We start from the raw sequence: 17,612 nt of genomic DNA, 5'->3' as shown, positions 1-17,612 counted from the left end.
TGATATTATTCATTTTCTTGTCTCTTCTGACATGTCTTATCCCAAGTACATCAACTACACAAGGATAGAAATCTTTATGTTTTCCCCCCAGCATCTCCCCAGTGCCTATCACAATGCAAGGTAAACAGCTGGAATAGATTAACACTTGTCAAATGAAGGTGAGATTAAGGCTTGGAAATCAGGCCATGATTAAATCTTGCTTCAACACTCCCTGCCCAGCTACTTATACTCTTTGTGCCTCACTTCCCTCTTCTGTGAAATGGACATGTTAGGATTATTTTTTTAACATTTTATTTATTTATTTTTAGAAAGAGTGGAAGGGAAGGAGAAAGAAAGGGAGAGAAACATCGATTGGTTGCCTCTCTCCCACATGCCCCAACGGGAGCCCAGGCCAGCAACCTAGGCATGTGCCCTGACCCAGAATCGAACCAGCCACCCCTCAGTTTGAAGGACGATGCCCAACCAACTGAGCCACACTGGCCAGAGCCACTTCTTCATGTCTTTATACCCCAACTCCCAGCCTGGCTTTGCAGTCCTTTCCTCCCCAGGGCCACCCTGGATGCTCACACTGTTCCTTTAATTTTTCTCCCCACTCTTGGCCCCTCCCCATAAAAGTGAGAACTGCCCACTGACCGCAGCTTCCCTCGATGGGGAGATGAGGCCAAGTGTTCAGGATGTGGTGACAGGAAGGTGACTGGATATTTCTGGCCTCAGCCAGCACCGGTTTTGGAGCTACCCAGCTTGGAGTCCCAATGGCCATATAAGCTTGGCTTTAGGGCTGTTCCCAGGATAGAGGAAACTCTGGCCTCTCCCAGGAACGCCCAGTGTGTGGCTTGTGCATACAAGCACGGCTGGCTGCAGTTCATCACCATCTAAGGAAGAGGGGGGAGCAGGCCAAAGGTTCTAACAGCTGTTTTTAGCCTAGCCTGCTGAGTCACACCTACCCAGCTCCACTCCCAAGGGGGACCAGGGCCCCAGCCCTTGCCCTGATGGTGTCAGGCCGGAACTAAGAGACCGCAGGCTCCTGGAGGACCCCACCCAGTCTCTAGCCTTGCTATCCAGCCTGCTGTCGAGGGTCTGGACAATTCGGGGCCAGGGCTATGGATACAAGTGATGTACTCCGGCCATAACAGACCCACCTCTGCATTCCTCTCACATGTGCAATAATTATCTGTGAACCTGAATACCTCCAAAAAAAGTGAAATTAATGCATGGATAGAGAAGCAGGAGATGTCGAAGAAAAACAGAGTGGGGAAAAAGCCTGCTGCTTTGAGGACAGGCAGAAGCAAAGACCCCTCTAGAGCAGTGGTTCTCAACCTTCCTAATGCCGCGACCCTTTAGTACAGTTCCTCATGTTGTGGTGACCCCCAACCATAACTAAAGAATAGTGATTAATTACAAAAACAATATGTAATTATATATGTGTTTTCCGATTGTCTTAGGCGACCCCTGTGAAAGGGTCGTTTGACCCCCAAAGGGGTCACGATCCACAGGTTGAGAACGGCTGCTCTAGAGGCATGAAAGAAACAGCACTTGTCAGTGGTTGCAAGAGGCCCTCCTAAAAACCGGATTGACCCTCCCCCTCCTTTACCGGTTGGATTTGGGAGCCCCACCCAACCTAGAGCACCTGGCAAGTCAAGACAGATCAGCAGATTTATTACCTCCCCAGCACGAAACACCAGGCTGGTGGGTCTGGGAGAGCTGTGCCACTGACACCACGAGGGGAAGCACAGGCTGGTAGACTGTACAGCAGGAGGGGGGACAAGACCAAGGGGCAGTTCTGCTTGCGATGCTAGAGCGCAGCTGACCAGAGGCCAGATCCAGGTGGGGTAGTACCAAATGAGCAAGCAGATATTAGATGATGGTCAGTGCCTCCGCCTTCCAGCTGCCATCTCCAGGGCAAGCTGTGTGGCCCCTGGAACACCTAGGGCCCGAGAGAGCCGTTCCTCACTTGGCACCAGCCAGGGTCCCGGGGAACCCGGGAATCTGTGGTCAGCATCCCGCAAGCGGCGCTCAGGAGCAGGGACGACAAGGCAGTCGGCTGCCCCCTCTGGGCTAGGCTCTGGGTTGCCCCGTGTCTTGGGCGTTGTACGGGACTGAGGGTGCTGATGCAAGGAAGCGCTGGCCCTAGGAGACCTCCTCACCTCTGGTCCCCCAGCATCTGGGCTGCAATCTGGGAATGGTAGGGATGCAGATTAGATTGAGTGACAGGTAAGGGTACAGAGAGCTGGGCCCCTTGGCCTGCGGAGTGTGGCCAGAAGACTCCAAGTGCTGAAAGAGACTGAGACACCACCCCTTAGAAAAACCTTCCATCAAGGCCTAGACACTCCCTTCAGGAACCAATACCACCCCTCAAGACCCCCAACAGCTCCTTTCCAGAGACCCAGCCCCTCCTGGATCCAGAACACACCACACAGAAATCACTTCCCACAATACCCAAAGTAAATCAAACCCCTTCCATCTAAATTCCCAAAGTCTCCCCTTGCACAACCCACCTCCCTCTAATCCCTGCCCTTTCCCTTATGAACCCCTTGTCTTTAGGAACTGGACCCTTGCATCCCCATCCCCTCCCCTCCCTGCTAATCCCACTCAGCCTTCCTCTCCAAGGTCTATTACCCTTCCTTCTGAACACCTGCTTTTACCCCAGTCCCCTTCCTTCCTTACCCCTCACAGTATCTCCCCTCTGAAATCCACCTTTATTCTTATCCTGGGACCGTGCCCTCCCTGACCCCACTTTTGAGAATGCCATGACCGCCTCAAAGACACCAAACTCCTGGCCCTCCCCACTGAGACCACCAAACCCTTCCCACCCAAGACCCCAGCCTCTCTACTCGGCAACCTTCTCCATCCCCTCACAGATCCCAGACCCCTCTCCTCTGGGAAACCCACCGTCTCCTTTTGGAGGTCCTTCCCCGGTCTCAGGCTTGCTGGGGTGGGTATCAAGAGGCCTGCTCAGCACGAGGTGGAGCCGGGGCCCACCTGTGCGAATTCGCTCCACAACCTGGGCGTGGGTGAGGCCCTGAGTTGACTCTCCATTGATGTGGAGCACGAGGTCACCAGCCTGAAAGAGTACAAAGTGAGGGGTGTTGTAGGAAGGGCAAAATGGAGAGCACCGCAACAAAGGGTGAGGTCTGGGCTAGCACCATGGAATGGAGTGTCTCATGGCTCACCTGCAAGCGACCACAGCGCTGTGCCGGCCCATCCTTCAGCAGTCCGCGTATTGCCAGTGGAGCATCCTTGCCTGCATCTCGGCCTCCACTAAGTGTGAGGCCAAAGCCTGCAGAACCACGTACGAGCTCCACACTGAACTGACCAGAGGCCTGGGGTGACTTCGAAGCATAATGTGCCTTAACCTGAGTCACTTGGGGTGGCATGGTCCGTGTACCCAAGGTCTCTGACTGGCGATGCTGGAGTAAAGACATGAGTGTACATACATTGCCAGTCTCTAGGCATGTGGCCTTGATAGGGAGGACTAGGTGGTACCTGGGGCTGGTGTTCCATGAAAGTGGAATTAGGCAGGCGACTGTCTGTGACCTCTATGTCCGCAGAATCCAGCTCGCTATTGGCTGGGGGATGAAAGATGAAATCCGCGGTCGAACTCCATGTAAACTACCTAAGTCCTGCCCTGTGAGCTGCCATTCTAGCCTCATCTCATTAACTTGCTTCTAGATTGCACAGGCAGCATCGCCCACCCATGTAACTAGGCTCTGCACACTCAAATAACTGTCCTGATCCTGACTTCTTAAATAATAATCCTGGGCCTGGCTATTTGAATCCTTCTCCATACCTTCCTACCTCCCTCGAATTACACGCAGACCCCGACCCTCAAATAAACCATAGGCCCGCCCACCTTGGAGAGTGCAAATCCAGGATTTGACTCCTGAACGTTCCAGGCTCCACCCTCTAATAGCCTATAAATCTCAACAAATCCTGTCATTTCGAACCGCCCCCAACAATGCATTAATAAGCTCCACCCTTAGCTGAGTGTCCTCCATTCAAAGCCTCCTTCACGGGGATAACCATCCATCCTCGCACCCTCAACTAATATTTCAACACTCATCTACTACAATAACCCTCCCAGTGTCACTTCTTAGAGGAATATGCTAGGATAAGCCCAAATCCCAGCCACCTCGAATCCCCCTCCCAGCCCAGTCCTCCTAACTCACACTTACGACCTCGTAACCTAGCGGCACTCCGACCACGCCCCCCTGGTGGCCCCGCCCTCGACACGCACCGTCCTTGGGGCGCAGGCGCAATGTGGCGCCCGCCTTGCGTACCAGCGCCGCCACGTCGGCCGCCGCTCTGGCCGCCAGGGGGCGCGCGTCCAGCCGCGACAGGAGCTGCCGGGCGCTGGGGCCGGCCCGCTGGGGAGCGCGGCGGCCTGCGCGGGAGGGGGTGGGGGAGAAAAGGTCAGCGCAGACCCCGAGCCTCGGCGCACCCCCACACTCCTCGACGTCCAAAGACCTAGAATGCTCCTCTGGGTCCCCAGAGCCCTCAGACCCTGCCTCGATAGTCCCGGAGGTCGCCGACCGTCCCTCTCATCTCCAGCTAGCCCCGACCATCACGGGTACTCGCGTGGACCCCCGCCAGCCTCCAAGATATCCCTGGAGACAGTTATTTAACCGCAGTATTCCTGGACACTCGAACACCTTGTGACTGTCTCTGGAACTCTCCCCGACTGCCCCTTCGTCACCCCCGATTCCAAACTCTTACCCCCGCAATATCGAGAGAAACTCCGATTTACCCAAATGTCGCCCTCCTATGGACTCGGGGCCCACGACTCACCCTCCAGATGCCCTGGGCAATCCTCGTGGACCACACCGTGGCCCCAGATTGCCCAGCACTTATCCCCAGAGGCCCCCGCCTAAGCCCCTGCCATTCACTGCAGTCAGTCAGTGCCCAGGTATCTATCCCCAGTGACCCCGGGCAGACCCCTGTGGCACATCCCCCCAGAGACTCCTGAGAGCCCCCGGAGCTGGTGTGCAGCCCCGTGGCGCGGGTGCAGGTGCTAATAGGGGATCTCGAACCCAGCCTGGGTCCCTTGGACCCTGTCTTCCTCCTCCTCCTCCTCCTCCTCCTCCTCCTCCTCCTCCTCCTCCTCCGTCGCCGCCGCCGCCACCGCCGCCGCCCGGGTACCAGGCTGCCTTGTTTACCACCTGTCCGAAGGGAACGGGAAGGAGCAGACAGGCGGGGCGAGGTGCGGCGGGGACGCGCCCATCTCACCCCCATTCCCGCCATACCTCCTCTGCTACCCCTAGGGTCCGTGGCGCCCCCCGCACGTGGCTCCATGACCTGGAGTAGCCCGGGTGGACGCACGGTCGCCAGCGACGCGTTTTGAGCGCCCGCGCGCGCTCACCTGGCTGCCCGCCCGGGCCTGGACGCTGCGAGGCCAGCCTGTTCCGTGCCGGGCACCCCAGCCCGCGCGATGACCTACCTGGCGGCCCGCAAGGAGGCCTGGTTGTGGGTGCCAGAGCTTGGCATCGCTCTGCCTCAGGGGTGCTTCTGTTATCCCAGGACCCTGGGCTGAGGTCCTCCTTCCACCCAGGGGATGTTTTTATTTCATGTGTGAGAAGGGGAAGTTGTTGTCTAGACAAGTTAAGGGCCCCGCCTGAGCCCTGACACCTATAAACGGGATGCAGAACCCGAGCCCAAGTTATCTGGGAATTCTGTATCCTCCAACAGAGCTTGGCACATAGTAGAGACTTAGTAAATTTCCTACTGGGGAACTGGAAGAGTATGGTGGTCTGGGGAAGGGCCACCCTTGGAGCCTTTGGGGCTACAGGGGGGCTTACGGTCGTGAGCCTGATAGGGTTGGGGGCTCAAAAACCAGGGAAGGGTAGGCTCCATGGAGAGTGGAGAGACAGTACTAGGGTCCTGGACTTGAGGCTTTGAAGATACCTGGGTGGGAGGGGACATCAGCCAATGAGAGGGGAGAACCGAGGCCCTTCCTAGGTTTGAGAAGATGGAGGCAGGGTCTGGGGTCATAGGCCCCAAGGGGGAAGAACATGGGCACAGTGCTACTGTAATGAAGGAGGAATGGGACTAGTAAGAGCCGGCCTGTGACCACCACTTTGTAGAGGAAGAAACTGAGGACTGGAGGGGCTCAGGCACCTGCCCAGAGCCCAGCAGTCAGTTGACAACAATACTGGTCTCAGGCAGCTCATCCCCAACACTCACTGGGTCTGTGACTCCTTCACTATGGGCTGCCAGCACACTTTTTCCAATGTCCATTCTGGCTGGTTGGGCAACCTCATCCACCTGTTAGGGTCCCAGTGTTGTCATAGGTAAAAGGGGCTGGAGGTCTCCGCTTTCATTCCTCTTGCAGTCCCCTCCCTTTCCCACCTCTGACCTGACCTTGCCTATGGGGGTACATACTGGACTTCCTTCACTGCTCCACCCCTTTCGTGAGACTTCAAGCATTGTAGGTGGAGAGAGAGGGCAGCTTCCAATTCTGGGCTTGGGTTTTTCAGAATTAGTGGATGGTGTAGGGAGGTGCTTACAGACTGGGGAACAGAAGATAGATTCTGCAGATTCCTGAATGCGTGGTCTTGCAAACTGTGGCATTATTGAAGCACCAGAATGCATGGGTGGGGAGGGGAGGCTGTCAAGCACTGGGAAGCCTTGACAATTCAGAAATGTGGCAGGGAGCCCTGGCTGGTGTGTCTCAGTGGATTGAGTTCCAGCCTGTGAACTGCTAGTTGGTTTACTGGTCAGGGCACATGCTGGGTTGCCGGCAGGTACCCTGTTGGGGGCATGGGAGAGGTGACTGATTGGTGTATCTCACACGTGGATGTTTCTCTCCCTCCCTTCCCTTTCTCAAAAATAAATAAATAAATAAATAAAATATTTAAAAATAAAAGAAATGGGGCAGGGAGCCTGCTAACTGGATGGGTGCTCAAGGGTCTGCAGATGGGGAATGTCTTCCAGACTAGGAGATGCTTAGTTCTGGAAGATTTTGTAAAGCAATGTGTCCGAGGACAGCCTCAAGGATAAATTGTACGGGCAGGGGCCCTGGAGGTGGGTGAGGGTTCCCTGAGAGCCATGTGAGGAGAGCTGTAAATCTGGGGACAGTAGCAAGAATTAGGGTTGAGGGAGCAGTGCTCAGGTCATCGAGAATGGTGGCAGGGTTGGGGAATCTATACAGAAGGCAGAGCGAGGCCAAGCGCTGGCGCCCACAACCAGGCCTCCTTACGGGCCGCCAGGTAGGTCATCGCGCGGGCTGGGGTGCCCGGCACGGAACAGGCTGGCCTCGCAGCGTCCAGGCCCGGGCGGGCAGCCAGGTGAGCGCGCGCGGGCGCTCAAAACGCGTCGCTGGCGACCGTGCGTCCACCCGGGCTACTCCAGGTCATGGAGCCACGTGCGGGGGGCGCCACGGACCCTAGGGGTAGCAGAGGAGGTATGGCGGGAATGGGGGTGAGATGGGCGCGTCCCCGCCGCACCTCGCCCCGCCTGTCTGCTCCTTCCCGTTCCCTTCGGACAGGTGGTAAACAAGGCAGCCTGGTACCCGGGCGGCGGCGGTGGCGGCGGCGGCGACGGAGGAGGAGGAGGAGGAGGAGGAGGAGGAGGAGGAGGAGGAAGACAGGGTCCAAGGGACCCAGGCTGGGTTCGAGATCCCCTATTAGCACCTGCACCCGCGCCACGGGGCTGCACACCAGCTCCGGGGGCTCTCAGGAGTCTCTGGGGGGATGTGCCACAGGGGTCTGCCCGGGGTCACTGGGGATAGATACCTGGGCACTGACTGACTGCAGTGAATGGCAGGGGCTTAGGCGGGGGCCTCTGGGGATAAGTGCTGGGCAATCTGGGGCCACGGTGTGGTCCACGAGGATTGCCCAGGGCATCTGGAGGGTGAGTCGTGGGCCCCGAGTCCATAGGAGGGCGACATTTGGGTAAATCGGAGTTTCTCTCGATATTGCGGGGGTAAGAGTTTGGAATCGGGGGTGACGAAGGGGCAGTCGGGGAGAGTTCCAGAGACAGTCACAAGGTGTTCGAGTGTCCAGGAATACTGCGGTTAAATAACTGTCTCCAGGGATATCTTGGAGGCTGGCGGGGGTCCACGCGAGTACCCGTGATGGTCGGGGCTAGCTGGAGATGAGAGGGACGGTCGGCGACCTCCGGGACTATCGAGGCAGGGTCTGAGGGCTCTGGGGACCCAGAGGAGCATTCTAGGTCTTTGGACGTCGAGGAGTGTGGGGGTGCGCCGAGGCTCGGGGTCTGCGCTGACCTTTTCTCCCCCACCCCCTCCCGCGCAGGCCGCCGCGCTCCCCAGCGGGCCGGCCCCAGCGCCCGGCAGCTCCTGTCGCGGCTGGACGCGCGCCCCCTGGCGGCCAGAGCGGCGGCCGACGTGGCGGCGCTGGTACGCAAGGCGGGCGCCACATTGCGCCTGCGCCCCAAGGACCATGCGTGTCCTTGTTCCCTACTGGACTATGGGCCTCCAAAGAGGTCTATTTTATTAATATTACCGGAGCTTTCAGAGTATTAAATCTGGTGTCCGTAGGCATCATTTACATGTCTATTATTTATTTTTTAATTTCTATATCTATTACTTATTATTGTACACAACTGGCATTCACAGATTTTTTTTCTTAATTATTTATCTTACTACACTTCCCACAACAGGAGGACACAGTAACGTGCACACAGAAAACGATCCGAGAACACCTACAGGAAGGAACGAATACCTGCCAAGAATGAGTCCACTTCCTACGACGCCTACCTCCCTGAAGAATTACATTTCCCTTTTTGCTTGGTTCGACGCACGTCTTTGAAGTGAAAGCGCAACAGTTACTTCCCACGACCCCTTATCGGCCCCCGTCTGTCAGGTGCCGCAGTGTTTTATGGGAAGAGTAGTTCTAGAGCTCGTCATATGGCCCCCAGGCTAACTCAACCCAAACTCAACTTCCCAGCAAGCAGCGCACCGGCCTGGGAAGAGAGGCAAGATGGCCGACTCCGAAGATGGTGTTTTGCGGTCGGCGGCACACTCGACTACCCCAATTTCATTCAGCTTCAGTCGTACGGCCGCCCGAAGACGGCTGACAGACCGGGGAGACGGCCTGGATGAGGCTCCGGAAGAGAAGGATTTCTTGAAGACAGTGGAAGGGAGAAAGTTGCAGAGGTGATGCGCTGGGTCTTGCATCCCTTGGAACTATGTGTGGTGGGTGCAAGCGGGAGGTTGCAGTCAGAGTTGATTGTCTTGGAGACAGTGGCCTGGAAAACCTAAGTATCGCCTGAGGAAATTCGTGGAGGCCAGAAGGCGGGAGTTTGTAGGTCACCTGGAGAAATTAAGCCTGATGACCGTGGGGATTGACAAGAGAGAATACACCCTGAGAGGGAGTGTCTTTAGGCTTTGGGGACCCTGAGGTCTGTCCGTTCTGAGAGAAGGAAAGCAGGGAAGAACGACAGGACCCCTAGTGATTCAACTGAAGTGGTGGGGCTTCTCCGATATGGGGAACAGGATGGAGCAGCAGATTGAGGTTGGGAGAGCCCATCATCAGCTTAATTCGATAGGAAAGAGTCTGAGGAAGGGCCTTTCAGAAGAGAATCAACCATCAGGGGTTGGTGTGGAGCCTGGGGCTGGGGAGAGAGTCTGGACTTAAGATGGTTATTTGTGGGCCGTTGTGGACTGAGGACTGATTCCTCAAAGGCACGATTAAGAGTTGGAGGTGGAGAAGAGAATCCAAAGAGGATACCATCAGAGACATAACTGGAGAATCAGACAGAACGGAGGGCGTGGTTTGTGGGACTGGGTGTGAGTTTGGCTCTTGTGTTTTCTCAGAATGAAGGGGTGTTGCTCAGCACCCGCTGACATACTACTCTCCCGACCTCATTCCTCTTTGTCCACATCAGTGTGAATCCCTCAGAAGCCCCCAAGGAACTCATCATCCCTTTGATCCAGAATGACCCTCGAAGGCAGCCACCAACCCAGACCCCTGGCTCATCCACAGATATGGAGGCTGTGGCAGATGGGGTGTTGTCCCAGGCTGTGAAGGAGCTCATTGAGGGTGAGTGATCCCCCTTTGCCTTGCCTTGGTGAAGGAATGGGAGGAAAGTAGAAGGATATGGTGGGACCTTATTGCTCCCTCCCATTCTTCCTTAGAATCCAAGAAGTCTCTGGAAGAGAGAGAGAATGCAGGTGTCGACCCCACGCTCGCTATCCCTATGATCCAGAAAAGAAGCGCCCCCAACGAGGAAGGGTCAGACAGCGAACCCCAGGCTGAGACAGTGAGCTGGCCCCTTGCCCCTCTCCTGCCCCAGCTTGTCTTTGCACTGCCTGCCAGGCTTGCCTCCCTGCACACATCAAGGAAAGTCTGTGTGTGTACTAGAGGCCTGCTGCCTATCCCTTTCTCCTTCCATCCTTTGAAGTGTTTGAGGAACAACGAGGAGACTGAATTCCAAGGAGTGGAATGAGTGAAGGGGGTGGGTAGTGGATGCAGTCAGGAGTGGGAATTAAACCAGGTAGGGCCTTGTGGGCCATGGTGAGGACTTTGGATTTTACTCTGAATGAGATGAGAGCTATGAGAAGGCTCTGAGCAGAGAAGGGACAAGACTTATGATTTGACAGGATTTCTCTGGCTCTTGTGAACAGAATAGACTAATAAGCAGAGATGGAAACAAGGAGACCAGTAGTCTGGGCTAGAGATGATGGAGACTGAGACCAGAGTGGTAAGAATGAAACCTGGAAAGGCAGGTAGGGTTTAGTGAGAAAGGGAAGAGCAGGGTGAATACTCCTAATGGCAGCAACAACCCAGACAGTGGCATGGTGGCAAGAAATCGATGTGGTATGTGTGCAACAGTGAGACAACTTATGTTGTGTCCAGAGTGAGTACAAAGAATTGAGGGAGTGATGATGAGAGGTGAGGGTTGTGTCTACAAGGGTTGTGCCTTTCATACCCATGGACCTACTTTTTTATCTCTTCACAATTTTTTTGTTTTTTGCAATGCTTATTTGGAGACTCATTTTATTAGTATTTTTTAAAGATTTTATATATTTGATTATATAGAGAGGGGAAGGGAGGGAGAGAAACATTGATAGGCCGCCTCTTGCTCACCCCCAAATGGGGACCTGGCCTGCAACCCAGCCATGTTCCTGACTGGGAATTGAACCGGTGACCTTTCAGTTTGCAGACTAGCATTCAATCCACTGAGCCACACCAGCCAGGGCAGAGCCTTGTTTTCTGACAGCCCCAGTCCACCATCTCTTTTGACTGAACTGTTTTTATCAGCCTCAGATGTCCTCTGGTTTCTTTCATCATAAAAAAGAAAGACTTTTACTTCACTCTCCATCCTGTACTAGCTTTGGCCTCATTTTTCTCATTTTTCCTCCTCTTGCAGCCTTCTACATCTCAATTGATCAGTTTCATCCATTCTTCCTTTCACTCAGCCAATTTTTAAAAAGTTACAAAAATTTATATTAAAAAAGGAAAAAATCCTTATTATCACTTTTGACTCCCTTCTTTATTTTTCATACCCCATAAACTGTCAGCAGAATTCTATCATCTCCCTTTTCAAAATACATCTAGAATCAGACCACTTCTCCCCATTACTACTACCAGCTGATCTGAACCACTAGCATGCCTCATCTGGACTATTACGGTTTCTTACTTGCTGATCCTCCTTGTGGCTGCCACCCTCTTGTGACTCCTGCTGAGCTCTCCCAATTAATTTCTTACCACTCTTCTCTGCCTCCACATCTCTGTTTCAGTCAGGTTGACTTTTATTATGTTTTTCACACATACCAAATCTTGTCCTGCCTCAGGGCCTTTGCTCTTAACTGTTTTCTGTTTGAAACGATTTTCATTTTATTTCTTTATTTTTCTAAAGGTTTTATTTATTGTTAGAGAGAGGGGAAAGGAGGGAGAAAGAGAGAGAAACATCAGTATGTGGTTGCCTCTCCCTTGCCTCCAACTGGGGACCTGGCCTGCAACCCAGGCATGTGCCCTGACTGGGAATCAAACCAGCGACCCTTTGGTTTGCAGGCTGGTGCTAAACCCTCTCAGCCACACCAGCCAGAGCAAAATACTCTTATATCCTCATCGCTCTCTGCCATCTCCTTCTGGTCTCTGCTCAAATATCAACTCAGTGACACTCCATTCTTCAACTTTCTCATCTCCTTAACCTGCTTTATTTTCCTTCATATGACTTACCACAACCTGACATATCATGTTTTATGTATTTTATTTATTCTGTGTCTTAAAAACTGGAATGTAAGCACCACATGGGCAGGACTTTTTGTCTGTTTTGTTCACTCTTTTGTCCCCAGCCCCTAGAACAGTACTTGGCACTAGGTGCTTTGTAAACATTTGTTGAAGGACTGAATTGGAGGATTAAAGTGAGGTATGCAAGAGGAAATCAAAAGTTACCCTTGAGCCCTGACTGGTGTGGCTCAGTTGGTCGGGCCTCATCCCACAAACTGAAAGGTCACCAGTTCAATTCCTCCTTGGGGCACATGCCTGGGTTCTGGGTTCAGTCCCCATTCTGGGTGCATGTGAGAGATGGGCAATCGATGTTTCTTTCTCACGTCAATGTTTCTCTCCCTCTCTTCCTCCTTTCACTTCTCTCTAAAAATAAATAAATAAAATCTTTTGTTTTTTTAAGTTACTTTTGAGCTGACTAGAAAAGAAGCATTGAGAGTCATCCAGTAGATAATAGCAAATTTACACCAGAGGGCCTACCAAAAGCAAAGCCTGACTATCTTTCCTCTGCCTGACCCCGTAGGTGCCCAAGGAGGCCGATTATGAGGCAGTCCCTGTGGAGGCGTACGGACTGGCCATGTTGCGGGGCATGGGCTGGAAACCTGGCCAGGGCATCGGCCGCACTTTCAATCAGTGAGTTCTGGAGTAGGGCCATGGGGACAACCGATAGGGCAGTGAATGAGACCTCTGTGGTTATTGTCCATCCAGAACCATCTAGGCACAGGACAGGCACATTACCACCCTAACCAATTCAGTAGTCTCCACCAGTACTGTTTCAAATTTCAGTTTGCCCTTTGGAACTCCACAATGGGATTCCATCTGTGGAAAGATTGCCTCTCTGGGCATCAGATTCCTTATGTGAAAAATGGGGCTCTCTCCCTGCCGGGAGCAGACCTGCTTCTTTCCCTCTCTTTCCCTTTATCTCCCAGCTGCGTTACCTTTAGTTTTCTCTCTAACAATGTCCCCAGCTTTAGTAAATGTACATCAAAATCTTAAAAATGAGGATAATAACAGCATTGACTGCCCAGATCTGTTGTGATAGTTAAATTATACATGTAAAGCACTCACCATAGGTGCTGACCCCAAGTAAGCATAGACTGGACATTTGTTATTATCACACAGATTTATAAACCCTTCTCCACAGGTCTAAACTCCAAAGAATTCTGAAAACCAAAGTTTTTTCATAAATCTTTTGGCAGCCAATTGTGACCTGAATTGACAGAGTGTTTTATAGTATGTTTCTCCTGGTTGGTGTGAATATCTCTATGGTTTCCCCTGTAGAAATAGTATGTTTGGTTATACTATATATCCTATGTAATGGATGGCATATATAGCATATTATTAGGTTGAACCAAATGAAATTGCCATTTCTGTAGGTCAAAAGCAGTCCTAACATGAGTTGGGGAAGTATATTCTTTAAAATACTGGAAGGGTGGGATTTGGATAGGGGTTAGGAGTTAGAGAATTGAAGACTGTAACATCCCCTAACAAACTCATATTCTGTTCTCCCTACAGAGTGGTGAAGCCTCGTGTCAACTCACTGAGGCCTAAAGGGTTAGGGCTGGGCGCCAGCCTGACTGAAGTCCAGGCCCTGGACCCCACCGGCCCCCACCGCCTGCCAAGGCCAGATGAGGAACAAGAGAAAGATAAGGCAGACCAGCATCAAGGACTGGTGCCTGGAGGAGCTGTGGTGGTTCTTTCTGGCCCTCACCGTGGCCTCTATGGGAAGGTAAGGAACCAAGATGTGCCTAGAGCCCAAGATAGGAAGCAGAAAAGATTGGTGTGTGGGTCAGAACTAAGAAGAATTGGTTTTGGGGTAGAAAGTCTGGAAGTCCTTGTCTTTTAGGCATGCATGGCTCATTGCCTGATTTAGTAACTCAGGACCACTTGCTGGGTCTTTCTGAGCCTTAGTTTCTAACTAAAGGGGAGAGAATACTATATGCCACAAGTCTCTGAGAATTAAGTGCTTAAAATATGTCTAAGCCCCACAGTCTGGCAGGAGAAATACAGGGACTCATCCCAGTCTCAGACCTCAGGGATCAAAGTCAGCTGGGAAAGTCACAGTGACCGAGCCTGGTCTACACTCTCAGGGGTCACAGTCTGTTGTGGAAGACACAGGGGTCAGGCCAATTGGAGGTAAGGGTGGGCAGCTTGGTCCTAGAAATGTGGGTTGAGTCCATTCAACCTTTGCCTAACTAATTCCTCCCAACTGTTTAGGTGGAAGGCCTCGATCCTGACAATGTTCGGGCCATGGTTCGTTTGGCCGTGGGGAGCCGTATGGTGACTGTTAGTGAGTACTGCCTACAGCCTGTCTCTCAGCAGGAATTTGACAAGAACGCCTTGGATCTCCGTGAGTGAGCCTCTTACCTAGCTGGGGGAATTGGAGGAGCATTCCAGGAGTGGTAGGCCCTGTCTTGGGCAGGTGTTAGATCTGCAGAGGGGAAGGGCAATGGGGTCTGCCTGGCGGATATGCCAAGTCAGAGGTCAGGTGGTGAGAATGGAGATAGTGGTTTCTTCAGTTTGATTGAAGAAAGGTTGATCTAATAAACCTGAGCCTTTAGCCGAGTGGTTCTCAACCTTCCTAATGCTGTGACCCTTTAATACAGTTCCTCATGTTGTGGTGACCCCCAACCATAGTGACTAATCACAAAAAAATATGTAATTATATATGTCTTTTCCGATGGTCTTAGGCAACTCCTGTGAAAGGGTCGTTCGACCCCCCAAAGGGGTCGCGACCCACAGGTTGAGAACCGCTGCTTTAACCTCTTTCTGAAGGAGAAGAAACAATATGCAAACCAGTTTCTACCCTCAGAGGTCTTTTTCTTTTTAGGGTGATGAACCTTTCTTTTGCTAGTGAGTGAGAACAGCTAGGACTAAGGCATAACAGGGAGGGAAGGCCTTTTAGGCGTGCTGGTAGAATGGAGCAGTTTAGCAGATGGGAGCAAACGGAGCTCTCCAGGACTCCTAGCCCATGCTAGGCAGTTGACTCACGTAGGCACTGTCAGCACAGGTTGGGGTGATTGCGAAAGGAAGGCTTCCTGAAGGGGCTGAGACAGTTGAGAGGAAGGGGGAAGCATTCTAATAGTCCAGGCAAAAGCATGATGGTAAGAGGGGACACTTTGGCAGATGGGAGGTGGCCTCAGGCTAAGGTGTGGCCTGGAAGGAAAGAGAGTGAGACAGTGAAGCTCTTTCTTGGCTCTCCCACACCCCCTTGAACAGGCCAGATGAGCAAAACTTCTTCAGGGCAACAGAATGGAAAAGCCTCGTTGTCGCTAAAGGCCCCCCAGAATCAGGATCTCTCCACCCGGCGGGGAACAGAAGAGAGGAAACGGAAACACCTTCCAGACCGGTGAGGCCCTGGGCATCTTGGATGGTGGAAGAAGATAAGGGAGTGTAGGAAGGCTCCACAGTCAGAGAAGGCTTCCAGGGCAAGGCAGATGCATAGAAGGAGCTAGAAATGGCACCATGTGTGGGTTTTACAGCATCAGCAAAGGTGGGATAACCGGAACACGTATCTGACTGAGCTTGGTGTCTGCCCTATCTCCACAGACAAGACAAGCCTACAGCCAAGAGTGAGAAAGTGGCCTCCCGGAGACAGCACTGGTTGCACAGGGACCTGCGTGTGCGGTTTGTGGATAAACTGCACAAGGGCGGGCAGTATTACAACACCAAGGTGGGAACCCTGCAGCCTAGGTCCACTCTCTCCCCCAGGGATTAGGGCTCCTTAACTCTCTAATGTTCTCACATCCTTGACCTTCTCCCCAGATGACAGTCGAAGATGTCCTCAGCCCAGATACTTGTGTATGTCGGACAGATGAAGGCCAGGTCCTGGAAGGTGAGTGGGGGATAGCCACTGCGTTATCATCATCCTATCGTCCTAGAGGCTAATCAAGAAGGCGATCTGCCCTCGCTGGGTGGCTCAGTTGGTTGGAGCATCATGGAGCATCATCCTGTACACCAAACAAAACCAATCAGGGCACATATGGGAGACAACCAATTGATGTTCCTCTATCACATCTCTCTCTCTTTCTCTCTTCCTCTCTCTCTCCCCCCCTCCCTCCTTCCCTCTCTCTCTAAAAATCAATAAAAACATAATCCTGTATCTTCAGGTGAGGATTTTTTTTTTTTTTAAAGCTGTCTTAGGCCAAGAGCCTGCCAAGGCAAAGGCTGGGAGGTTGGGCAGAGTTAAGGTTTTTTGCAAGGCCCAGCATGCTCTAACACAACATTAAACACTTGTCTGAGCCTCGCTTTCCACATCTGCAAAACTAGCATGGAAATGACCTGTTCCTCCTTATTGTGACTGGTGCCCAATAGGGGTGTGTACTGAGCTCCTTGTGCAGGGAAGGGCTTACAAATGGTCACAATAAGGAGTGTCTGTTATCACCACCACCCATCACCATAATATCTAAATGCTCCCTTTAGTACAACTATTGCTAGGAACTGTTCCTTAGGTTTCCTCATCTTTGAAATGGGTGTGGTGGGACTCCCACCTGTCAACAGAATACAGAGCGGCTCCAGGGAATACAGAAAAGGCCTTTGTGACAGGACTCTGGCTGACCTCATTCCCTTCTCATTCTCTGTAGGTGTCAGGGAAGACATGCTGGAGACCCTCATCCCCAAGGTCCAGGGCAAACGGGTGATGGTGGTACTGGGGCCACATGCTGGAAGGGTGAGTCTCAGATCTGGGAATGGGGGTAGGAGCATGCAAGGGATGTCCCAGGGTCGGGGCTGGCCTAGCTGACACTGCCTGTCCCTGCTGTAGGTGGGCCGTCTGCTGGACTGGGACAGAGAGCAGAGCCAAGCTGTGGTTCAGCTGCAGAGAGAAAATCGACTTGTAGAGCTTCACTATGATGCTGTCTGCGAGTATATGGGCCCCAGTGACTCAGATGAAGACTGACCTATGGACTCATTCAGTTCCCCAGGCAGTTATCAGTTTTGTATATTGTGTAAAGCCCACCTTTGTGAAGGTGGGGAGGTCATTGTTCCATCTTGCGCTTGCAGTATAACTCTGGGACAGGGACAGGGCACAAAATGGATAAACCAGAAGGGAGACTGGAAACAAACCTAGTATTTACTAGCAGCTAGTATAAAATAAAAATCATTTCAAATGCTTAGTAAAGTGAAGAGCTCATAAATGGTGTGCTGAGCTGTGTGAGTGGAGGTGAGAACCACACTGAGGTGGGGACCATTTCATTTTTCAGCCCCACCACCTGCTTGGGCTGCCAGACAGTTTAAAGGATCCATTCGCTGCCCTGGCCAGGTGGTTCAATTGGTTGGAGCATCATCCTGTACACTAAGAGTTTGCTGGTTCAATTTTCAGTCCAGGCACATTCCTAGGTTGTGGGTTCAATTCTCAGTTGGGGCGCATACAGAAGAGTCTCTCCCCCGCCTCCTTTTTCTCTAAAATCAATATCCTCAGGTGAA

The 17,612-nt window shown here is 52.6% G+C and overlaps 2 protein-coding genes across 3 annotated transcripts; one reads left to right on the top strand and one right to left on the bottom strand.

The window, feature by feature from the left end:
• Positions 1–1,635: 1,635 nt before the first annotated feature.
• MAGIX (MAGI family member, X-linked) lies at positions 1,636–5,362 on the bottom strand. 2 transcript variants are annotated; one of them, XM_090264294.1, is made up of 6 exons: positions 5,241–5,362; positions 4,235–4,381; positions 3,484–3,566; positions 3,171–3,407; positions 2,890–3,061; positions 1,636–2,173 (listed from the first exon to the last, which is right to left on the bottom strand). In XM_090264294.1, the coding sequence occupies exons 1-6, from the start codon at positions 5,287–5,289 to the stop codon at positions 1,866–1,868; spliced, it is 996 nt and encodes a 331-aa protein (XP_090120420.1). In that variant the 5' UTR covers positions 5,290–5,362; the 3' UTR covers positions 1,636–1,865. The 2 variants fall into 2 exon arrangements, with proteins under 2 accessions (XP_090120420.1, XP_090120421.1); XM_090264295.1 differs by lacking the exon at positions 4,235–4,381 and having other exon boundaries at positions 5,241–5,360.
• Positions 5,363–8,659: 3,297 nt separating this feature from the next.
• On the top strand, positions 8,660–17,307 carry GPKOW (G-patch domain and KOW motifs). The gene is made up of 11 exons (XM_090264254.1): positions 8,660–9,112; positions 9,844–9,998; positions 10,094–10,218; positions 12,712–12,821; positions 13,704–13,917; positions 14,406–14,538; positions 15,408–15,537; positions 15,738–15,861; positions 15,954–16,023; positions 16,772–16,857; positions 16,951–17,307. The coding sequence occupies exons 1-11, from the start codon at positions 8,937–8,939 to the stop codon at positions 17,083–17,085; spliced, it is 1,458 nt and encodes a 485-aa protein (XP_090120380.1). The 5' UTR covers positions 8,660–8,936; the 3' UTR covers positions 17,086–17,307.
• The last annotated feature ends 305 nt before the right edge of the window (positions 17,308–17,612 follow it).

Source organism: Furipterus horrens, unplaced genomic scaffold (assembly GCF_987537825.1).
Source record: "Furipterus horrens unplaced genomic scaffold, mFurHor1.1.pri manual_scaffold_17, whole genome shotgun sequence".
Lineage (NCBI taxonomy): Eukaryota > Metazoa > Chordata > Mammalia > Chiroptera > Furipteridae > Furipterus > Furipterus horrens.
The sequence above is the reverse complement of the archived record's forward strand: the minus strand, read 5'-3'. Positions and strand labels throughout refer to the sequence as shown.